The sequence below is a fragment of the Empidonax traillii genome, unplaced genomic scaffold (genome assembly GCF_003031625.1).
Source record: "Empidonax traillii isolate 1590-97213 ecotype Southwest subspecies unplaced genomic scaffold, ASM303162v1 scaffold31:size1920502, whole genome shotgun sequence".
Taxonomy (NCBI): domain Eukaryota; kingdom Metazoa; phylum Chordata; class Aves; order Passeriformes; family Tyrannidae; genus Empidonax; species Empidonax traillii.
The window spans coordinates 1,220,150-1,245,552 of record NW_020955224.1 but is presented as its reverse complement, the minus strand read 5'-3'; the positions used below and the strand labels follow the sequence as shown (position 1 = coordinate 1,245,552).

General features: G+C 41.1%; 1 protein-coding gene across 5 annotated transcripts in view; it reads right to left on the bottom strand.

Moving 5' to 3' along the window:
• The window catches only part of ENAH (ENAH actin regulator), an 89,781-nt gene extending 65,587 nt beyond the window's left edge, over window positions 1-24,194 (bottom strand). For all 5 annotated transcript variants that reach the window (XM_027911422.1, XM_027911423.1, XM_027911424.1 and 2 more), the window contains exon 1: window positions 24,087-24,194. In XM_027911422.1, coding sequence (XP_027767223.1) covers window positions 24,087-24,091 — 5 coding nt within the window. In that variant the 5' untranslated portion in view covers window positions 24,092-24,194. The remainder of the gene's footprint in view (window positions 1-24,086) is intronic.
• Between the last annotated feature and the right edge of the window lie 1,209 nt (window positions 24,195-25,403).

The window sequence follows — 25,403 nt, the reverse complement described above, 5'->3', positions numbered from 1 at the left end:
GGATGAACCTCCCCCAGGGATAAACCCTGTCACAGGAGAGACCAACACTGGCTCTATGCAAAACAAGGTCAAGATCCAGCAGCAGGGTTACTAGATGCATCGCAGCACTTAGCAGGTGCTGGTTTTATCGCCCTCAGATCAGCAGGCTGCTGTCTCAGAAGGTACGGAGTAAGAATCAATCAGCCAAATGAATCTGGCTCAGATGTTCGCAGACCATGGCTCCGTTCCCATGTCTGAGAAACACCCAAGGAGCATGCATAACTTTATTAGGATCTGAAGCTACTCAGCTAATTTGCAATTACAGCACCAGCTGGTGGCCCAAAACACCGTGCTGTGTTATTTGAGCCTCTCAGTATCCGTGGCAGTAAAAAAAGCCTGATACCTACGCCATCCCAATTTCCTTCAATATTCAGGAGACAAAGTAATATGTAGGAAATCAACTGAGCAAGGATCTGAACACTCACACTTATGATAGTAGTCTAGGAAATGAAAAACTTTTCTCTGAATTCACAATGTCTCATCAACACAAGTGAGACACAGCTTAGAAGTGTTCTTACTGTTTTTTCTCACACTTCTCCAAGTGATTTGTATTTTGGCTTATCTGCCCAGGATAAACAGTCCCTCAAATGCAGTAGTGTCTAGAAATGATTCTGGTAAATTATGAGCAGACATCTGATTAATTTTGAGTCTCAAGATAACAGATTACAGAACAAGCACTTAAGGGGTAAAGCAGAATATTCTGCCTCCTTAGACAGACAACTCCTAAAAGATACACTGAGGACTTTCAGGGTTGATGACAAAGAAAGAGACTACCCCTTCCTCCTAAAAAGGGGGTAGTACTTGCATAATAATGATTCTAAATTAGTGCTTCCCATACACTGATAGAGAGACCAAAATGACAACATCAAGTGTTACATGATTTTATCATTTCTAGAACCCATTAGACTTAAGCAATAACTTCTCCTAAAATGAAACCAATCCCTAAACAGTCTAGAAACAGACTCTTGTCTGTTCTCAACAATTTTTTAATATAGTAAAATCGATAATTTTGGGTTCAGTATTATTCTACTTAAGTTTCAGTTTTAATTATTTAGGTGCCTGGTCAAACTCATTCCACTGTGATTACGCATATGGTATTTGTTCCAGCTAATAAGAATATGCAAGATTTTTGGTTACACAGTCTGGATCTTTATCTTCTTCTTTTAAAAATTCTAGATTACAGGTGATTTCAAAAAAAGTCCTGAGCATGTATAACTTTTCTTCATATTTAGTGCACTATCAACTTGCTATATAGAGCATCTCTCTTACGAGGAAGGGCTGAGGGAGTAAGGCCTGTTCAGCCTTGAGAAGATATAACAGAGAGAATCTCATGAGTGTCTGGAAATGTGTGAAGGGAGGGTGCCAAGAGGATGAATCCAGGATCTTCTCAATGATGCCAGCGGGACGAAGAGGCAACAGGCAGAAACTGATGCACAGGAATATGAGGAAGAACTTCTTTACTGTGTGGGAGACCGAGCACTGGAACAGACTGCCCAGACACGCTGTGGAGTTTCCCTCACTGGGAATGCTTAAGAACTGTCTGGGTGCAATCCTGTGCCATGTGCTGTGGGATGACACTGCTGGAGAAGGGAGGTTGGTCCAGATGACTGAATGTGGTCCCAAACAACTTGCCTATTCTTTGAAAATGCTGTTGTACTCAGGTTTTTCTAGAAACCCAAGAATGTTGGCCACACATCTGCAAGTGCCTGGCAATTCCAACTAAGGCAATTTATATTCATTCACATCTGACCTGAGGTCATGTCATCTCTGCAGCACAGATGCAAAGCACACATGCATTAGCTTCTCAGATGCTGCAGTCCATATTTAAGCCTAATTTAACTTCAGTTATTAACTCTTTCAGACGTAGCAGCTGGGGGATAAACTTCTGTCATAGCAATAGGTGACAACAAATGCGGGAGCGATCAATCTTTCCAACCTCCTTGAGAAACCTGGTATCAAGTTGTCCTGTGTAATTCTACAGTGTCTGGATAAATGGTAACACCTTGTTACAACTCTGATAATTAGATTCAATCAGCTGACCGCTGAAGGTTGAACAACTATTAACTCTCTCTTCCTAAAAAAAAAAAAAAATGTTTGAGCATTTTGGGATTGTGGTATTTGGTGTTAGTTTTGAAGTCAGCTGTATGCTCTCCAAAGCTCCAGCCACTGTGAATGGCCTCTCATGCCAGGTGCATAAATATGTATAAAGGATGAAGAAGAAATGTAGATCCTTCTCTTTTGCTTTTTTTAATAGATTGATCTGAATATGTCTGCAAGAAAACAGAGAAAATATTGTGTAGGAAAGTTTGCATGGATGTTCTTTGTCCTAGAATTAGGCTGATGCTATCCATGCTCCTCTTTGTACACCAAGTCACATTTTCAGAAATAGTGGCTAATGAAACCTTAGAGTTAAAACTTGAAATAGCAGCAAATCCTGTTTTTGAAAGTTTTGACTTCAGCATATATGGAGAGGTGATACTTTTATCAAACTGAATTTAAAAAAACCTGTCAGATGGTACACAAATTCCTGCTCTGGGCACACCATTTGACTCATGGCACAATCCCAAAGATAACAGGTCCGTGTTTTTTGCATACCGACTTTTAGCTTGATTCAGTTCACACATTGTCTGAGTTTGCATGACCATAGCTGTAATGTAAATACAGTTCTCTTTCCTCAAACTTTTAGAAGTACTTAAAATGATTTTTAGTATCATAACATCACTGTTCTAAAGCAGTATCCAGTCTTGAAAACTATACAACTTTGGCAGGAAAAAAACTACCCTATGAAGCCCCACATTCTTGATTCTGAGGCTGTTTAAAACAGCTTTCCATAAGTCCTATAACTTAATTAAAGAGCAGCATTCAGTTTCTGATATCTCTGAAGAGTCTTTAGGACCAGAAACCAAAGTATGAATTTCTACCACTGTACCACATTTCGCAGAGTTTCAGGTGGTGCCTACTGAAACCGTGGGTTCCTGCAGAACCTGCTGAGGTCTCTCCTGGCAGCCAGGTAAGAAGCCTGAGTGTGGCTCAGCACCTGTGACAAAAAGCTCCCTCCACCTAAAATCTCTACACTCACATTTAACTCACAATCCCACCATTTTGATTTTTATTGGAAAAATATGTCTTCTGGCTTAATACTTTCTGCACACCAATGCAGAACCGCAACAGCCAAAAATGCTTTTCTCTGCAAAGTTTATACAGCAATGACAGCAAGAAATCACATCCACCCTTCGTCAATATTCAATTTTGGGCACTCCAGTGATAAAAGTTAAGCAAATTGTTCAATTATAAAATAAGTGGCTATAAACAAGTTTTCATTATCAGTTTGCTGTCACTACAATTTTAGTAGGAATCCAAATTTACTGCAGCATTTTTGTATTTTAATCTAGGCTATGGTATTAAGTATCTATGAATGCGATTAGCAGAAAAAACATTAATTTATTTTTAAAAACCCAAACAAATATTGAACATCTTTTTAGCCAAAAAGTTCATTTCCCAGGAAAAAAAAAAAAAAGCATGTGAGAAGAAACTATACTTGAAACACTTAAGTATATTCTGATTTTTGCAGCTAGCTGTCTGCAAAAATACTGCAGAGAAACAAAACAGTTAATATAAAGTTGTGCCTCTTAACTGGATCAAACAGTTAATTAATTAAGTTCACAACTGTTTTAATGGAAACAAAAGGCAGAGGTTTTCTCTATTAGAAGAGTTCTCCACCTTAAAATGGGAGCTCTGTGCAAGTTATTTGCAAAGGCATCTCACTGTGGTCAGCATATATTCTCACTAGGTGCTACCTCTACACAGTTCTAACACACAAGACTAATGAGGCCTTTCCTGAGTCATTCACTGTTCCAAAACATCCAAAAGAACCTACTTTGGCCTAAATTTAAATTATATAACCTCAGTTTCTTTCAACAGGAGCTTTACAAGTGTAAATAGAGGCAGCTTTTGGTCCTGACATGGAAACGTAATTGAATTTTGAATTAACTAGAACACAACCACATTCTCATACATACAGCTACCTTCACTTTGTAGAGTTAGCAACTGTCACACCAAAAAAAAAAAAAAAAATTTTGCTGTAAGTAACTGTTCCTTCTGAGTGTATGAACCTGTGAACTTTAAACAGTGTTTCAGACTCCCCAGAACAAAGGGGAAGTTTTCTTACTCATCAGTTTCTTGCCTGTAATTCAACATTAGACTGTTAATATATTCAATATCCAAAGCCCACAAAACTTCCACTTTTCATCACTGAAGAATTACTCCTACACCTGTTCATGACAATGGAGGATGTAAGAGAAATCAAGCCCAAAACCTTCATTATTGTCAGGTTAAGACTTAAAACATTCAGAAATTTTATATGAAAATTCCGAGAGTAACCCTAACATTCAGGATACAGAAACTATGCCAACCCACAAATATAAGCAATAAGAATGTAATAGCCAGGATACAACTTAAAAGAGGAGTCTTTCCAAGCACTGCACTAGACTTTTACTGTAATCTTATAGATGGTGGATTTTTTTTTTCAGTCAATACACACTTACACGGAAAAACTCAAGCGCCAAGTTAACCACTTCTATCAAAGTCACAGTATATAGAGCGCTGCCACCATAACTATCCTCTGAGGTCACCGTGTTTCAGTTTTACAGCTCTGGTAACAAGGAGATAGAGGAATGGAATGTTGAAGGGCCAACCGATACTACTACTCCATAAAAATGTATTGACTTTTCTCCTGACTTACAAGGATGCTGGGAATTTAAAGACAACCTAGTACTGGTAATTCCTGCATTACATGTTCTAAACTTGCGAATTTAATATTCCCCTGTGTCACAGGATTTCCACTCTGGATTTTGTGTTTTGTTCTAAACACAGCCAGGTACAGCAGTAGGACAGTGACCTGACGCAATAGCTGCAAGGAAACCCTGTTCCTGCATAATATAAATCATACACATGAGCTGCACAAGTTTCAAGCTCTTCTCTCCAGCCATAAAAATTACGCAACATGCACTGCCTCTGTGCCAGACACACAAAGAATACTTTCATAGAAACAGTTCCATAAAAATATTACAAACTGCTAGAGCAATCACCAAAGTAACCTGTCAAAAAATTGTCAAAATGTTTAGAAAGATCTTTCCCTTCTAGTGCAGACCTTTATTTGCTAAAAGGAATAAACTGCAAGGTGCTACTTGGATAGTGTAAACTCCTTCAGCTGCATATCCACTTAATCCATGCCAAGAAAAATTACCAATGCCCTTTTGGTCTTACAACAGCACAAACAACATGATTGCTCCTCCTTTTCACTTCACTCGCAAAGAAATATATTTACTATACTGTACTGCATACCATAAACCAGGTTGATAACAGAAGCAGAACTCACAATGACAGGGCAAAGTGAAGCCAGTTGCCAAATCTGAGCTTTTGATTTTACTTAACATAAATCCCTATCACCCTAAAGGTTACAAAGTTACATACAGAGACAGTGAATTTCTGGACTTTGCTGCTACAGGAAGTTATGGACGCAGCAAGCTAAAAAGGAATTAAAAGAATTCATAGATAACAGGTTCTTAAAAAAAAATAATAAAAAAAATCAATAGGCATGTTCCAAAACACTTTGAAACAGACAATGGATTCTAGGGTGCTGGCAGAGGGGGAGGAAAAGGGATTGCTAAGGGGCTGCTGGTGGTTTCTTCCAAGCAGTTTCTCCTATTGCTACTCTCCAGGACAGTGTATAGGACTGCATCAACCACTGGTCTGCCCCAACAGGGCACTTCTCCATTTCAATGGCACTCCAGCACTGAAATCTCTCACGCTCACACAAACCCAAACTCTTTCCACAGGCAGGGAATCACAGAACTCTGAAATCTGTCTTATTTAAATGATACATCCTGTTTTCTTTGTTTTGTTATCAAGGCAGTTTAATCTAAGATAGGAAGCAAAGTCTTTTAGATAAAAAGTCATTTTCTATTGTTTTAAGTAGTCAGAAGGAAGTCCCAGTTTAAATAATCAGCCACTCTGCCCAAGGATCACCACTGGGGAAATCTTGGCAAGCTTTCTTTTCTAATCTGGCATTAATTTTAGTTATAACAGCTTTCAAACCTATTTGCATTATTTCATACTTAATCTATAATTACAGTACTTTTGATACATTTTTCTCTAGTATTTCATAACAAACAGATCAACCTAAACCAAGGCCCTAAAAGCCCTGTTCTCTAGTTATCAGGCAATGTGAGAAAAGCAGTGCTCCATGCCCCTCTCACAGCATACTATCAGATATGAGAAACTGGGAAAGAAGAGACACTGAGGTACAGCGCAGACTAAGACTGCATGTGAGACAACAGAAAGATCTGTGCATTCTGCAATGAAACTGAAATGTTCAATATCCAAATTTTACACTGAGGAGAAAATAAAAGAGGATGATGATCTCTTCTGCAACACGCAACAGCAAAGAATCACATGTATGTGGGTTAGCGAGGTTGTTGTGTTTACAGGTTAGATGTGACAATGTTGTCCTCATTACTATCACACACCCAGTGTTTAATCTCTGTGGTAAGGAATTATCCAGGAAAAGTGCTTATACTTCCAAGAGACACTAAACCGAACAGGGAAGCTGAACACAGTGAACTTTATAGGCTTCAAGAGATATACTGCCTGCAGCCTTCTGAAGAATTTAAAAAGCAAACCCAACCACATCAGTTATGATCCCCCACATCTCAGCTCCCCCACGACTACTAAAAGGATGGGAAGTTTGCCAATACTCTCACCCTTAACTACTCAAGACCGACACAGCAGTATCTAGCCAGACCTGCTGCAATGTCAAAAGAGAAAAACAACTCCTGCTCTTGCTTCAGCTGGAGAGCTAACAATAGATGCAGCGCATTCCATGGATCAAACAGAGCTGCAAATAATCCCAGCATATTTCGCCATGGTCACACGGAGTACACAGGCTGTCACTAAAGTTCTCCCCACACTGGGGAAATGCTGGGGGAAGTCTTGGGGCTTCTATAGCCCACAGCCATCTTTTTAAAATGGTTTTTTACATTATCATCTCTGAGGATGAGCAAATAGACTCTAAAGTGGTTTGAGCTGACCCAGCCTTGCCTAAACCATAGATCAAGATGTTCTAAAGATAGGAAACAGAACCTCTCATTTTCAGTCAAGAACCTGTTTAGCAAACACAGCATATAAAAAAAATTAAATGAAAGCTAAACATAGACTTGATACTTCAGCTGCAATTGGTCCAGTTAATCCTAATCACAGAAAAAAAAATTAAAGATCTTTACTCTTTACAGGAAAAAAATGTTTTTTTAAATGGTTTTAACTGTCATTACAAAAAATAACGTTCCATTAACTTCAAAAATTTTAAGACAAGAATAATGGCAAAGAAGTAAATACAGTTTTAGACAAAAAAGTTCTGATTCTGCTCTAATTTCCACAAAGTTCACAATGAACTACAATTTTAGCAAGTGCTAGACATCACTTATCAGCTTTTACTGAAGCTCAGACAAACCACAGATCAGATATGCTTTATAAACTACATTTATTTTGACCAAGCCTAATTAAATTCCAAAACCTTGTACCGAGCTAAGTTATTGGGGTAAATAACAGAAAATGAGAATGGCTATATGCATTGCACAAGTTTGAAAACTCCACTATCAATCAAGTCCTGTTCCCTCTAATACATTTATGGTAGCAGTTCCACAACCACTGGGCTACAAGCCCGAGCTATAAAGATGGCCTTGTGAATGTTCTCCTGATCATCCCATCTACAGGTATCTGTAACCCTACAACAATCACCTGGAAATCACCCTTGACAAGTCAACAGAAAGACACCTACAAGTGAAGGGGGAAAGCGTTTGTTTCATTAAGAATTCCACTGACAGAGGTTTACAATGTAAGTATGTGTTCCAGGTTTTCATTTGTTGGTCCCATTACTTAAGATTTACAGGGGAAAGCAAAAAGCGGCACTCATTTTTGAAAGGAATGTGATGCTCCTGCTAGGAAAAATGGCCACTTACCCTGCACCTCTGGATTTTACTTAGAAGAGTAAGTTAAAATCTCTCTGTACATGCATTCACTAGAGCTGGACAAAAAGCTTGAGCACTCTACCCACTTCCATTCCCCTTATGATCTGTTCTTCCATACTGTCTATGAGACATTTTAAGCCTAATATCCAATAGGGAGACAAGCAGCATGAAGTTACTCACTTAAACCTAAATATTCTCAGCAGTGTACAGGAGATAAAAGAAACTCTATGAAAAGACCATAACTACAAATAGTGGCTTGTTGCAACACAAAAGGAAAGAAAAGTGAAAAAGTTTTCACATTTTCAAGCTATTTTGCAGACAGAAGTGGCCATAGTGGCACTTTTTAATGAAAATTCAGCTGATTTCTAGAAGTAAATAATCCATGATTACCCGTTTAAGAGCTTATCCCCTAAGTGTACCAGCTAGCTACACAGAAAATTAGTATTTAATAACACTGTCTAGCAGTATTTCCAACACTTTCAGGCTACTATGAAACACAAATAAGCCCTGTACAAAGGAAACAAAACTACTTATCTTTTCAGGTAGTATTTTGGCAGGTGCAGATGCCATGAGTACTGCTACTTACATCTCAGCAAAATTAACTCTCATTGTAGAAAAGACAGCTGCTTCAATCAGAGAATTATTTTCACGTAAAACATTTTGTTTAAAAAAAAAAAAATTAGCTTTATACTGTAGAAGAATAGACTGACCATAGGTCACAAAACACTCTCAAATGCATTGAAGGTTTCTAGGCTATGTAGATTCTTGTTAGGACAATGTAACTCATTTTGATGAAAACCTGGAGTTTCTCCTGAAAGTCAGAGCAAGCTAAAGATTCAGTACAGAACTCTGCTACAATTCACTGCATCACACAACAGTCTGGGTCTGACTGAAAGGATTTTAATCAGGCACCTGCAACACCCTGGTACCACAGAAAGGGAATGAAATCTGAAGCAGTTTTGTAACTACAGCAAAATGAGTTTATGGTAAAAAGAGGGTTATTCCTGTAAAACCAACCACCTCCCCTCTCTTAAGTTATTATCAGTAGGTGTAGCCCAACATCTTGCCCCACAAACTGTTATATCCTGCTTGGATCCCAAGAGGGTAATCCTTCTCAACACCATACCCATAAGCATTACAAGGGAAGCTGATATCATTCTCATTCTTTAAGCTTGAGTCTTTTCTCCATGATACTATTGGTGATACTAGCAACAGATTGCTCCACGCTGCTTTTTACAAAGCCCATGTTCTCAACCGCGTAAAAATCTGCAAGCTTCAGCTACGACAGATGACTTTTTTTGTGTACTTTGTGCCTGCATTTACTATGTGTCTTTTCCCTATGAGAAAACCCTGAATGTCATGGCTATGAGCCTTGGTTTTCAGGAGACAGCAGTTGTTTGGCTTACGCTGAACGGATTCAATTCCAAGCTCAGGAGAGACTCAGGAAAATTTTCCCTGAAACTATTACCACTGTATTTTCAGCTGGTGTTCAGAACCTCAGACCACGGAGGGATGTCAATCAGGTTTGCAGAAGCCCGTGGCCCAGTGTTACATCCAGAGCGGAGGTTCTGAATGGGAAAGGAAGCAAGCTGTCAGGTTTATAAAGAGCGTATGTTTAACTTGACTCCCAAGATAAACACCAGTGAAAACCTACTAAAAAATAACAAATACATCTTCAATGCTACTTATGGAACTAATAACGTGAAGTAAGTTTAGTGAAGTCCTACTCTTATTATTATAGAGAAGTGGCAGATACTGTCGTATGACTTGGTTCTTGACAGAATTCACAGAACATTTTCGTAATAGAGATATATACACAAAAATTACTGTAAGAAGAGCAGAAAGGAGCTTTGAAAACCATATTCAGAACCAGCTACTGATGCTACAGTCTTGCAATGCCTGTGCTGCAGAAGAACCAGAAAGAAACGGAAGAATATGCATGCTATCATCAGAAAGGACAGAAGCCCAGAAGAAGATGCAAGCAAGCAGGGTAAGAATTCTGAATAATACTGGCATTACCAGAAAAGTGCCTGGAGAAAAAAAGTTCAGGTCTACATTTAGATACATTCCAATGAACAGATGCAAATCAGTACGTGACAGACTAGACAACAATCAGCCTCAGCTTCCAAATTTTGTAGAACAAGTGGAAAGCAACAATTGGCAGGATGTCTAAGAACAGATCACAATGAGATATTAATGAAATTGGTGACTTTAATCTTGAAAAGACTTAGGAGAAACATGAAGCTTCACATACACTAGGTGTAGCTTTGGAGAGAATAAACTGTTCTGTACTGTCCACAGTAGGTGAGCATGGAAGTCTTAATATGCAGAAAGATTAAGTCACATAGTGAGACAAACTCCAAACATAATTCAAAATGGGAGTAAGTTTCCTGATAGAGGTGACACCATCTCAGATTAAAGATGCATTTAACTGATGTGCCCAAACTGCAATCTACAGACCAGAGTCTGCAGGATAAAGATCTGCCTGCCCAGACTGGTCCCTGGCATCATTTTTCCCCGGACCCTACAAAGACATAGCCAGAGAACATGTACAGTTATTTTGAAAACCTGTTCCTTGCTGTTTAGAGGGTACTGCAACACCTCCTTCCTTGATAACCAGGCCTACATTTGCCATGTAGCCAAAACACATTAAAGTGACCATTTCATCAACATTGTAGACCAGTTGCACCTCTGAGTATCTGAAAGGAGTCACTGAAGAGGACTGTCCCATTATGTAAGACAACACAGAGATCAACCTGGACCAATTTGAAGCATCTTCAGAAAGCCACCTGGTCTAACCTACACAAAACATTACAACAATGAACCAAATGTCCCAGTCCTATCTTAAAAACTGGCATTTAACTACTGGTGGATCTTAGCTTGGCTGAAGTTAGCAATTCTGATTAAGCATAGTACAAGGAGAGCACAGATTCCAGGACCTAGTGTTCCTGCCTGGTAAGCACACCTTGTCATAATCACAGTTTTAGCTTCCTGCACGTGCATGCTCTACTAACAAGACAAGAACTACCAGAAGTTACGGTGATTTTAGGGAGAACACACCGCTGACAATGTAGCTGTTCCAAATCTGTGCGTATTTAAAACATCATGGCACATTATATTTGGCTTAGTATTTCAACTTGTAAAGAACATGAGAAATTACACTGTACTACGCTTAAAAAATAAGCTTCAAAGTTAAAAACAAATTACAAGAGTTAAGAACAACTAACAGTTCTGGCTGCTTATATGTGAAGGAAGGAGTGACTTTAGAGTTGTAAAACCATTAAAAAGTCTTAGTTATATACTTACTCCTCTCACCCCTCCCACCTTTTTTCTCAGACTGCCTCTGACTTGGGAGAGATGAACTGAGGAATAAACGAACAGCTAGTAGGTTTCTTCATTATTCAATGTGTAGTGACGTTTTTTGCACATTAATCAAAACTTGTTCTGAATACCAAATTCATTAGTTATTCGCAGTTTAAGCACAGTGCCATAAAACAGATCATTTGAGAGCTTTAAACTTGAACATTCTTCTTTTCAAGTAATTAGCAAAAGTTGGAAATTAAAGACGGGAAGTTGTTTCCTCCACTGGAGAGCTGAAGCACAACAACTGGTGCACCAAGCCTTCTGATGCTGACCATTTAATCCAAGATGATCTAGGGCCCTCTTTGTCTTTAGTGGCCATATAATGTTCTCTGTGCTTTGAAGGACAAAGGTATATGCTGAATAATTTAATATTTTGACAGATTGGGCCGACAGACTTAAGGTTAGTCAGCAAGAAAACAAGTCAGGACACTGCTAATGAACACCACTGACAACTCTGAATAACTCAGCCAGCACCAAAGGACAGGAATTCTTTGAAAAATAAAAAGCAGTCATTCTTGGAGAAAACACTGAGCTGAGTCCATGGAATCATCTTATTTTCAAGCAATTCCCTACCTCACTCATTAGAGACTTTCCAACCCCTGCAGCAGAAAAAGACAACTTAAACCAGAAAGAATAGCAGCCTTTAAACCACAGTCTATTATTTCTTTCTACAAAACAGAATCAGGTCTCTATTGTAGGGGAGGAAAAAATAGTGTATAATCATTCACATGCTTCAACACTCTTTTTAAGATAATTCTGCATATAGTATAGGCATACAGGTATTAATTAATGACCAAGAGCTAGCAGGCTAGTGTCACTGGTCACACATAAATGAAGAATGTATTGATTTCTCTTCAACCCCCAAACAGAACTTTGGACTACTGGTATCACAATGTAATTTCAATGGGTGGGGAGGGGGGGGGGAGACGATGGATATGAAAAGCTGAGCATTTTGTTATAGCCCTATTATAGCACCACAGCACCTGAGCTTAGCTTTTAAATGCTCTTTGCCCTACAGAGTGCTTTTAGAACATACACTTTCTACTTTGAGTTCCTATACGATTTACCCAAGTAGCCCACCAACACACTACTTATAACTTAATCTCAAGTTTCCCCAATTCCTATTGTATTGTCTAGGACTTCTCCATCTACACATTAAGTTCATGCCATTAAAGTTACAGATAAACTTGTTAACTTCACAACTAAATTACATTCTGTTACCTCCTTAAGAAGTAGAGACAGTTTTACGAATTCCTACTGTTTCCTGTGCCAAAAGATAAAATTAAAACACGCCATCATAGCATTGAAAGCCACAAGCATTTTACTCAAACAGCTGTGCAACAGAAGCAAAGATTCCTCTTCCCAAAACAGAAAGCAAAAAGCCCCCAAGCATCCTCATCCATGTATTTAAATCATTTCTCTGTGACAGAGCTCAGGTTTGATCCCACCAAATGCCATAAGAATTTTTTAGGTTGCGTCAAGTTCTCTTTGTGTACACAGAGGAATGTTTTTTACTGAGTCTGCTTAAGAACAGGCAGAGAACTCCCTGCATTGAGGTCTGAATTAGGCATCAGACTACAAGAAAGAAATCTGTATTACTAAAGGTTGCTTGCTCAAGGATGCCTTAAAGATTAGAGGCACCCCCTTGGCAAAACAAGCAAGACTACAGTACTGAGAAGTGTTTTGAATCCTTCCGAACTTTATTCTTCCTTTTGATTTCTCCTTTAAGAAGCCACACATAAATATATTTACCACAGCACTTAAGAAAACAGCAACTTTCAAACCTGCTCCAGACTGACAATTCAAAGAGATGGTAGACAATGGCATCTTTCAGTTCTAAGAGCGGAAACAGTGGCAAACATTTGACCTGCTAATTTTAGTTCCTAACTTAATTTCAGCTAAGATTTTTGTAAACTGGCTTTCAAAATCCACAATAGAATTCAGAGAACTGCTTAAAGTAAGATAGATCATTACACAGTATAAATATGATGACATGTAAGACACAATGCATGCTTTCTAAAAGCACAGTATTACAAATCCCCAGTTTTCAAGTTCCTGTATTTCAGACATCTATACTGCATGACAGACTTTGAAGCAATGATCAAATTAACATCCTTCTAGCTTTCAAATATAATTTTTGTCTTCTTTTCCACTACAGAAGATTAACTAGATTATAAAATAATGCCTTACCAGATGTTGTCATTTGTCCATTACTTAATTACTGGTTCCAGAGCCACAGAGAGTAATTTTCCCAAACACGCCCAAAACATCTATTCTAGAATCCATCAAGAGCAAATATAAAGAGTGTAGATGCTGAGATTGGTTGGTTTTAGCACTGTGGGGGTACAGGGAGGTAGGGAGAGGAAGTATCAACCTATTCAAATATCGAAGTTAATTCTAATAATTGAAAATTTACTGGAACTTTTGGTTCAAAGATTCATACAGTGCCATCTGCATTAATTTTCTCAGCATCACACACAAAGGTTTTCACAATTCAGAGCCTAATATTTTTTCCATCTAAGAAATTTCTCCCTTTTGAAGTGTTAACATGTTGCTTGGCAATATCATCCCACCTCAGGGAAAGAAAACCACCACCTCTTTTTGTCTGTTTGGAAGCCTGGTTGTGTTGCACAGGTGTCCCATCCATCTGAAAACAAAGAAAGGCTCTGCAAGTGCACTGACGTCACCACAGCTACAGCAAGCACCAGAATAGAAGCTCAAATATATACTTCATACTAAAGTCCTACAGGAAGCCAGAACCATACCCTCCAGTTAAAGTATAAAATGAACGGGCAGAGATATGTGCCAGGAATACCAATTTAATATATCCTGTACTAAGTGACATTCTGTTTGTTGCATAGCAACAGGAATCTACTGCAGAAAAACAATATGGAACTTTTTTTTTTTAACTTGCCAAGCCACAATTAACCCTATTCTTCCTGAGAAACAGAAAATCCACGGTATATCTCTTACCCTTGTCACCAATCTACCCAAGATGCTATATCTAACACTCACTCTGTTTTAAAATGATTCTCTACATTCAAACAGCTGAAGGGTATGGTGTTGCTGAAAGAAAATTCACTGCTGCAGTGCATATGGCCAGCAGCATTTTAATTCTATAGCTATGACCAAAAAAAAGTTCTCAGTCCATTCTGAAGTGTGAAACATTCATAATTTTATACAGTATTTCTGTCATGAAAAGAATCAAGGCACAAAACTTCTAGAAGAAAATTCTATGGCTTTATTTCTAAATGGTTTTGCTTTGTTTTGTTTGGGGGGTTGGTTTTGTTTTTAAAAAAAAAAATAAAAAGAACACCAACCCAAACTACTTTAATTTTAAGATCTGTTACGAATTAAACTATATATGGACACTTAAACTGTGTATCTCTTTGTGGGAAAGAAAGTTTTTTGTCAGACAATATGAGCTCAATAAAATTTCCTCCTGTTCCCTGAAGAATAAGAAAATTACAATCCCTCGGGTGGTTTGGAAATTGATGCATCATAAGTTACGAAAATATACATCACCAAATTGGAGAGGATCCTCTCAGTTTTTTTTTTCTTTGCTGTTTTTTTAAGCACCCTCCCCATTCCCACACGAAACCATGGTAAGCTCCCTGAGAGTTACAACCAAAATATCTAATGACTGGGCTTCGGGATGAGTCCACTGCCTACCCTCACCCTAATTGCAGACATACTTGAGGAGAGGGACTTCAGTTCAGGAGGGAAAAATGGGAGATTTCAAATACATAGATGTTGAATACTGAAACTGACACTACTTAAATCACCAAACCTGAAAGCTTTCTAACAGTTATAGTGACAGTCTTCATCTTAACAGCACTTAAAAAACATGCATTTTACTTAGAAGAACAAGTTAAGGAAAGACATTATGAAGGCTTTACTAAGAAGGTCTAGTTAACATAAAGCCATGTACCATGGATGAACAAGGTAGCAAACACCTTCCAGTTCAAAACAGCCAGAGATTTCTCTTATCATACAGTCACTTCTCTTCCTCTTTATTCACAACTAGTGGGAGACAGAATGGATTGGATAGAAATCCAATACCTTATTGTAGCTGAAGATTGTGCCTCAAGTACTAGAAAACCGAAACAAGCAAACACCTGCACAGGTAGCACACAGAGGACGTACCAGGAACAATGTTTTATTTTTGTTGTTGGGGCAGGGAGCAGTGCAAGAGTAGAGGTTCCTTGTTTTGCAACCATCTGCCCTAAGAAAAGGAGATACATTAATCTAAGGCAAGATATTCAGAGGACTCAGAACTGGCTTAACTGTACACTCCTCTATCCCTTGATGAGTAACTAGGGATTTCAACAGGGCAAAAATAAAATCCTACTATTAAGTATTATTAAGTATTAGTCACATCTAAAGATGCAACCCTTGTAGCGCAATCCACTTCTATCTGCATCTTACAGATTTACGACACAGAAGCCACACTAGTGACCAAGACAACGTCACCACAAAAATAACACAGATGAGCTCTTTAAACAAGGCATTCCGAACATTTTTCCCCCCAGTGATTTCTAGTAGTCAGATGCTTCAAAGGAAAATACATCTTCATGCTTTACACAGGAACAGTAACATTTGAAAAGTATTTTCACAGGTTTACCTTTTGACATTGCTCTCTGCAAAGCAATCTCCATATCCTTCACGCAGACATCATCTTTGCAGAGTAATGCAAAAAAATGCGGCCATTTAAACAGCATCCTACAGCCGCTAACCTGTTTTCAAGCACCTAATTCCTTATTCTTTGAAATAAGAATTGGACCAAATATTGCTACTAGGTCAGGCATGAAAACTATGAGTTATGTATAAAAAATAAACACAGCAACATTTACCTGTATCTGCAACGCGCCTGCAACAATCCACACAGTACAAAATCTCCACATGGTGTCTCCAAAGAATTGAGTAACTTTCTCAGGAATTCAGCACTCGGATGTCTGAAAGCTTGCCTGTGTCCTGTTCCCCACCACTGCAGGAGTTAATCTAATAAAAGATAGGGCCTGTCCTTATAAAACCTTTGTCTTGTTTATAGCGTTAGAGCAACACAGCTACAGCAAGAGTGTTCACAACCTGCAAAGCAACCCTTGTGCTTATGTTATTGCCATCCATTTGAGGATTTAGTTACTGTTGGAAACAGTGGCAATTACAGGAACATAGAACTGTTCTTTCAGGGAGTAAGAGAGGCAGATCAAATAAAATATACAAGAATACCCTTTGGTTTTTAGCCTTATAGTACACCAAACCAAGAGGCCTAAGACACCCTATTCCTCCAAACTTTAAGAAAAGACTACTCAAAGGTACTGCCAAAATACAAAATGAAGTCCCTGAACCCAGCAGGACAGATTTCTTCACCTCACAACTTATTTGCAAGTAAGATGTAAAGTGCAGCAGTAACCATTCTGAGGATAATTCATATATGATGCAGTTAACACAGCTGATCACCAAACCAAAGGCTACTGGACTCATCACACTGCATTGTGGCAACTAGAACAGTACCACCACAATCCTCGAGATTGCAGCATAAGATCTTCAAGGTGGAGAATGTGTATGATTTACTTCTTTCACGTGTTTGATGCTTTCGTCATCTTCCTCAATCTCAAGTAAAAATTTTCATCTGAAAGTCACTACCGCACTTTTACTCTGTAGCTAAAAACCCAAGGAAACCACTGAAATGCTACAAAACCTCATTCTCAATTACTCTCCAAAACACTGAAGAAGCAACTGAAGTACTGGATTCAACTTCTGCTTAAGTTCAAACACTTAAAACTTAAGTGCTCTAACCATTCATCTGCTCTTCTCTCTAGTCATGATTAGACATGGATTCCCTTCCAGTTTTCCAAGAGGGACCTCTCTCCTCAGCCTTCTCTTGGTCAGAACAACACTGAACTAGGTAGGTAATCTAGTGATTATTCTTGTTCTTTTACTATTCTGCTAAATTCCAAGTTTTAAAACTTTTTCTGTTTTGAACTAGGTGGCTATTATACTCATAGCACACAACCTCCTCACCTCACCTTCCTTACAGAATTTGCAGTAAGTTTAGATTTACAGTGGAACTCAATTCAGGAAACAGAAATTTGAAATTTGTAACAAAAAAACCCCAAAAGAACGAGAGAATATTTGAAACAAAACCCTTCCAGTCATGTTTGTACCACAAACTAGAGCTTACAGAGTTACTTCTGGCAGCACACCAGTTCAGCAAAGTGGCATTTTTATATCACCCTCTGGAGTGCAATCAGTTTCCACTTCTTTCCCTCATATTTCACCTGGTGTTAGCACCTCTCTTTACCATAATTTAAAAAAAAACAAACGAGAAAAAGAAAAAATCCACACCACCAACCCATACACTTAGCAAAGAGGCAGACTAGCTTTGCTCTAAACTGAAATAGTTTTTACTATTCTTTCTTTATGTAAGGCAGTTTCTCCTGGAGAATTTTCAACATGTGAAACCAAGAGCAGATTATTTTTTGTCTGAATATTGACTATGTTTTCTTTTAATGAGCCTTGCCTAAAGATTACTCACAGAGACAACAGAGTCTTACTGCAACTCCTCACGTTAGCTTGAGCATCGATTCCCAAAATATGTGCTTATTATTTGGCAGTTCAATTGGAAAGACTAATCTAAAGTGGATTGACAATTCATTTCACGTCGCACTGAACAGTCCCGTTTTCTGCACCACGTTGCCACTAACACTTGGGCAGCAGACCCAGAAAGATGTCACATCACCTCCCCAGCAGCAGTTCCGTAAGCCTCCCATAAGTGCCTACAGAACTATCACATTAGGAGGAGCACATGCATAATGCTGTCAGAACTTGGTAAGTGCAGTACTCATCTTCTTTTTCAGAACTTTACCATTAATCATGAAATAGCTACACTGAAGGATACTTGTAAAAAGTGCAGCAAGTGATAGCAGGGGAAAGAGCCTGAACAATTACTAGAACAATTTATTAGGAATATCTGAAGTAAAGCTCAATGTTTTCGTCTAAGGACTTGTATTGGTGCAGAGCATTTTCAAACCAGACTCAGTTACTTAGATGTATCTTTTTATTTCATGTTAGAAAATTTGTGAAATAACTTAAAATAAGGTAGTGCAGTTATTTCTAAACGGAGAAAAAGAGTCTGTATATTATTCAACCGAGAAAGCTTTATACAAACTGTGTTCTTTTCCAGGTTTGTGAGAACATGGGAAATTAGGACAGGAAAGGGACAGTAGGGACACAGCACTGGCTCTTCACCTGGCAGATTTAAATAAAGACAGATACAAAAGCAGCTTCCCTCCTTTATCAATCCCAAGAGAATCTAACACCCCGAGAACACAAGATAGTTTAATACAATTCCCAAGGACTGGCAGGGAAAGGTGGGCTGGGGAAGTGAGATAGGCACCACCAAAAATTACTTACATATTGCGTTAGTTCAAGAAGGCTTGTGTGACTTCTGTCACCACTACATTTAATTACTAAAAGTCAAATTTTTTGGAATCGAACATAAAAAGCACATATCTTCTGCTTTCTCTCAACACTACAGCACTTTTAAAACCTAAACATGTCTGGATGTTTAAAGAGCTGGCACATGTATTTCTACACTGCTAAGTGGAAGCAGGCATGAACTGTCAAAAGCAATTCTAGAGGAAAGGTCAAAGTAAAGAAGGGAATAATATCTGTTTCACAAAATGTCTAGTAATGAAAGCAAATGACTCTATCCAGTGGTTCAATAACCTACTTCTGCCATGAAATGCCCTGGCATGGCAAGCAGCAGTCCCCATTACAAAGTATTTCCAATCACATGCCTAAGGCAGCGCCGAGAGACGTCACTTGGGGCAAAGCATCTGCTGAAACAGGTGCTGGGAAAAAAATTTTTCTCCTTTTTATGGAAGTGTAGAAAAAAGGCTTTATACGCTACAGTGGCCTGAAGTAGGACACCAGCTCACTCAGTCCTGTTGTCTGACCTCCAACAGAAAACAACATGAAACTCTGAATCAGAGTCAAGAAAAAACTTGTACATGCCCTTCCAGTGAGCATTCCTGAATTATACGCACTCCCAGACTGTTTCTAATTTTTAGAGGCTGACAACATAATTGCTAAGATGGTCATAAATAGCTTCTTCTAAAAAAATTGTATTCTGATTCCTGCACTCTCCATTCACATGGTAATTTTTTAAAGACTTATTCTTTTACTATCAAAATAGTTCACTAAACTATCCAGAGGCCCTGAGGGCAAAACAGCTGTCAGATTCCATATCAGGTGGGCAGAAATAACCTGTCCAAAAATTCCTTGCAACTGTCACAAATAAAGTGCAAGCTAAAGACCGCACTTCTATCAGACAGATGACTCAGTCCATCTGTTAGTTTACTTGAGAAAAAGGAAAGTAACCTGAATTCTTGTATCCACCTGAAAAAAAACCTGCCTACACCACCAATTTTTCTCTTGAGATACAAGCAATTTTAGGAACTGTATTGCTTGCAGTTACGCGTATCTAGCCTAATTTAACTGCCTGCTCACACTTCCAACATTTTGCCAAATATTTCTCAACTAAATTAAGCCTTCTACTTCAAATACACTATTGAGGCAATTATTAAAACTAAAATAAAGGCAGAATTCCAAAGCATTACCTTACATATCAATGTACACAGTAATCGAATGTCACCATCAAAATTAATGGCTTTGCTGCTGTGTATTTTGCTACCTTAAATAAGTGCAGCTATTGCAGTATACTGAACTGTACTACTGTCACTAGTAATGCTCTTGTATACCCACTTTCCTGGAAACCCTAGGAAGCGTGTGTGGGTTCCTTCAAGAATTCCTAGTCCTAATGAAGGTACACGTTTTGTTACTTCTGCTGTGGGCTTTCACTCAGTAAACAGTGAGTATGGTTTAAGTTTTCTTAGAACAACATTTAAAATATAATGAGGGCTTACCAATCCAGCCAACAAATAAGCTGACTTTCAAATCATAGCATGAATTACCTCCTAAAGCAACATACTTGAGCAGAAAAGCTGCTGAATGGAAGTAAATAGAAATTTTAGTGTGGTTTAGAGATCACAAATTTAGCTAACTTTTTACCTTGAAAACACAAGTGAGGATATGACATGATTTTCTAGAAAGGCACAATCTATAATAACTTAGCTGTTTGCCTTATCTAAGCATGGAATGAAATTCACATATATGATATGCATAACAGCCTATCACAAATAAAGCATTATACTGGGCTCTGAAAACTCTATAATTTAAAATTCCTTGGAAATACAATTTCTTTCCCAGTTCCTGCAACTTGGGTAATGAAACCTAACTAAGCAGTCTGCTTTCTGACTAGCACACTAAGAAATGGATGTAGTAATCCCAAGAAAAGGTTGTACAGTTTGATTTTTAAAAAGCCAGTATCTTGGAAAGCTCATTTATTTTTATTGGAGTTAACATTCAAAATGTGTTTGGTATAAAAAAAAAAAAGATAATACAGTTAACCTTCACTGTAGAATCCCAGCTCTAGCAGTAGAGTTATGTTTACCAGCTCCCATAATGCAGGTTTCAGCATATGCTGCAATAAAAGTCTGTTCACACATGTTCTTCTTGTTACAAATACAATGGGAAGTCATGCTATTACTAGAACCAGGGCACCAAACTGTGCTGCTACCTAGATCTTAACCACCTTTTCCCCCCAACACATTCCAGTCAGCTAGTAAACAGAAACCTCACTGAATATGCCTATTGCTGGATACCTATTATAATATAAGTGCATTCAGGAAAGTGAATTAGGAGGAGTACTCAGGTCAGCCAACCCCAGTACAAAGAGAGCAACAGGTGTTCATAGGAAGCAGTTGTTTACCTAAGGCAGGAGAGAGAGATACACACAAGGCCTATTCAAGCTGGCCCCTGAAGTAACTTCATACTTAGGCGAGACCATTTAACTGGGATATTTAATATTCAAAGTTTATCAGCAACCTAAAACCCCTAGCAGATGTTACTCAAAGAGCATATCATTTCAATTTCAATACAAAGCAGACTTCTGCAAGAACTAATTCTTGTGTACCGCCGATGTTTGCATCTTACGGAATTGCTGATTATGTCATAATTCTAAGATGCTCTTCACAATGATGATTAGTTTTACTTGGAATAAGGAAAAAACAGTTTGTTTTTCAGTAACTGACCAGCTAATCACTCAGTCAAGATGTGAGACCTAAACACAAAATCATCAGAATTAGATCAGGCTCATGATGGCTGAAGAACAGATTCTCACATACATACATACATATATATGCCAAAGGACAGAACAGAAACTGAGGGTGTTTCCCACCCCCAGTTCATCTACTTCTTTTTATACTCTTTGGAGCACCAACTGCATACTTACCTGCCAACCAGCAATGGCAGAATGCAGTTTATGCATTCCAGAAGACCATTGGTATTGTGCCAAAAGTATGTTTTTTAGTATTAACTGCTAAGATTTAATACCACCTGCAAACAGAGGAACTGCATATGAAACACTGGCCACTTGTCCCACCTACCCTGTCACTCCTCCCCCACTGCAACTTGCCTTGACCAGCAAATACACCTTAAAAGACATTGCCTGAACAAAATACAGCATGAAGATACTGTTTAAACATGTTTCAGAAATATACGTCAATCGTAGTCTAAACAAGTCCAAAGAGAGAGAGTGCACTGAAAGCTTGCCATTGTACTGGAGTCGGACCAATTAAACAAAACTGAGTGAATTTAATAGTGCCTCTATAGAGGGAGAATACTTCTTTAACCACATCATTTTCTTAGCCTGTGTAGTTTAATTGGTACAGCTTGCTTCTTTTTTCCAAAGGCTTGGAACTGAGCGCTCTTGAAGTCAGATTTCTTAAAAATACCCCAAGACTACTCAGGGTGACCCTCCAACTTGCAACCACGTTTCCCTCTTACCACCTTAATGTCTACATACATGAGCAGGTAGAAAGTTTCAGAGTTATAATGTATTCATTTACCTACATTTACTAACTGCTTCAAGTCAACTATTCAAACATCTAAATAAGCAACCTAAGGCTAGGTTCAGCCTAGACACTTTCCTGTTATGCTGGTTAAGAGAAACACTTGTGCTCCCTCCAAGCTGGCAGAAGTCCTAGCACACATACAGTTATGTCAGTGAATGAGCAGTCTTGCTGGTATAGCTCACTTCACTCAGCATCACCCGCACAATTCAAATACTTTTTGCCAGCAAGAAACCCAAATTTATACGGGGCTTCCCAGGAAATTTATGCCAAGTCCTGCTCGATTAACAGCGTTTCATTGTGCTAAAGGCTGTCAAGATAATTAAAAAGAACACCTCTGTTTAAAGGATCTGAATATGAACTGTAGGTTTTCCAAGTTTTAACTTTTCATCTGCAGGGTATCTGACTTCTACACGAGCAACGTGAATAACTGAAAATAAATTATCACGAGACAAAGTAAAGCTTAAAATAACACAGGACATAAATACCTACATTTAACAAAGAAAACTAGAGGGAAATACAGGAACACAATTCTAAACAAAACAGCAGGGAGACTGTTCCCATGCTTCCCGCTGCAATGCCAGCCTTTCCACTGAAGGTGCACCGAAGGGGGAACCCTTACAGTTCAAAATAATTGATTAGGATTTTCCTGTAATTTACCGGGAATTCTAATGGCTTATCAGTTTTATGCACCAGAGGAATTTGCCGACTTTGATCATGTGGATCTTGCGGACCTCTACTCCAAAGGATCTCACGACTTACGGTCATCTTTAAGACAAAGAAGGTTCATATCCAACTGCAAGGCAGACAATAACTTCCAGGAGGAAAAAAAAAAAAAAGAAGAGGAAGGCGAGGGACAGGCCTACAGGGAGCACGGCGTCCCCGAGCAGCCAGACCAGCGCTCGGCCACCGAGCCGCATTTCTCAGCGAGTCCTGCACCAATCCAGAAAGGAGATTATGGAAGCAGAACAGGCGCTAAAAGAGAGCTGGGATGGGGGGGAGGATGGGGGGGGGACGGGCCAGGGAGGCAGAAAATCGCCTTCAAATGAATGAGCCGGCGGGGAGCGGGAGTTCCTGGCGGGAAGGCGGCAGGCACCCACCTCCCTCCCGACCACCCCCCGGCCCCGGCCACCTCTGTGTTTACATCCCAAACCTCCGAACGCGACACTCTCCCGGCTGCCGGGAGGGGGGTCCCCCCCTCCCCCCTCGGCGCCTCTTTATTGATTACGGAGGGAAAAGCCCAGCTGCTGCTGCAATGCAACACGCGCCGGGTAAGGCGGATGGGAAGAGGGGAAGGGAAAAAAAAACACAGGGAGAGAAAGAAAGGAGACGGGCGCCCGGGGCTCACGGCGTGCCCGGCCCGGGGGAGGCGCCGGAGCGGGGCTGCCCCCGCCCCGGCCCGGGCCCCGCCGCTGCCCCCCGACCGCAACTTCGCCGCCGCCGCGGGGGGACAGGGACGGCGGGGCCGCCCTTCCCCCGCCGCCACTAACAATGGGCCCTTCCCCACCGCGGGGCTCCCCTCGGCCCGGCCCCCTCCCCCGCCGCCAGCCGAGCTCCCCCTTCCTTCCCCTTCCCATTCCTATTCCCATTCCCGTTCCCGGCTATGCACGGTCCGAGGCAGGGGGCACGGAGCATCCCCCCCACCTCTCCCCGCCCGCCGCCCGCTCCGGGGCCGGCCGCTCACCTCATGGTGCTGCCCGCGGTCGGGGAGCCGCTCCCGCTGCCTCGCTCGCCGCGCTGTGTCCCCCGCCCCGCCCCGCTCCGCTCCGCTCCTCGCCGCGTCCCCGCAGAGCGAGACCCCCGCAGAGCGAGAGCGAGAGCCGAGAGCCAACCCCCTCCCAGCAGCGCCGCCCGCCCGCCCGCTCCGCCGCTCCCTCCGCCGCCGGGTCGGGCCAGACCACCGCGGGGAGCCGGGGGTGGGAGGGGACGGGAGAAGTGGGGGAAAGGGGCGGGGAGGAGCGAACCACCGCGCGGGAAGGGCGGGGGGAGAGGAGGAGGAAGAGGAGGAGGAGGAGAAGGAGGAGAACGATAGGGGGGAGCGCGGAGGCGGCCGGAGACACTGGCGGGGCCGCGGGAGCGGCGGCGGGCTGGGGGCGCGGGGGGGGCAGCGGGAGAAGGGAGGGAGGGAGGCAGGGCGGGCGGCAGAGGCCTCGCCCACCGCCGCGCTGTGGCCGGGCGGCTCAATGGGACTCGCCGGCCCCGGCGCGGGGGCGGGCGGGGGTAGAGGAACGGGGCGGCCGCAGGTGAGGGAGCGCCAGCTCGTCGGGAGAACCATCGGCCCGCCCGCGGCGGATCCTGCCCCGGCGGCCCCGGGAGCCGCCTCGGAGCGGAGGGGCGGGATGGGCTGCCGGAGAGCCGCGTCCCGGCTGGCGGAGCTCGGCGCCTCTCGGGGTGCGAACAGCTCCATCATCAGCAGACCCTTCCCCTTCCCCACTCGGCCCCTCCGCTGCCTCACTGGGCTCTGTCCGCCCGGGGACCCGGCGCTCGGTGCAGCGGTGGCGTTGCCGGAGAGAACACGCAGCCCCGGCAGCCCGCTGCCCGAGCACGGCACGCACTGACAGGCGACAGCACTGTGGGCAGTCGCCCCTCTGCCCTCGGAAGCCGATGGCCTAAGCCTTTTCCAGGAACGCAGGAATGTTATTGAGGCGCTGCATCTTTCCTTAGCCCCGCGTTTGTCCAAAATGCAGATTTACGTTCTGTTCTCGGTGCCCGCAGCGGACTCAGCACACCTCACGCGTAAACTTTACCCAACTCCTTTTGGCTCCTTTCTGCCAACCGCGGAATACCCTTTCTCGTTCGTCTCGGTTAAAAGAAGTGATGAGCAAGTGCCTTTGTGATTTCGAATGCCGTTAAGCCATCTTAGTGCTTCTGCATCTCCGATTTCATTTTCCCCCGTGAATACCAGTGTTTTCCAGGGTCTGGTTATTAAAAATGTACATAAGAAATAAATGTGTATGCATCTTCTTTATAAACGTTTAAACTTTTACATATAAAAAAAGTA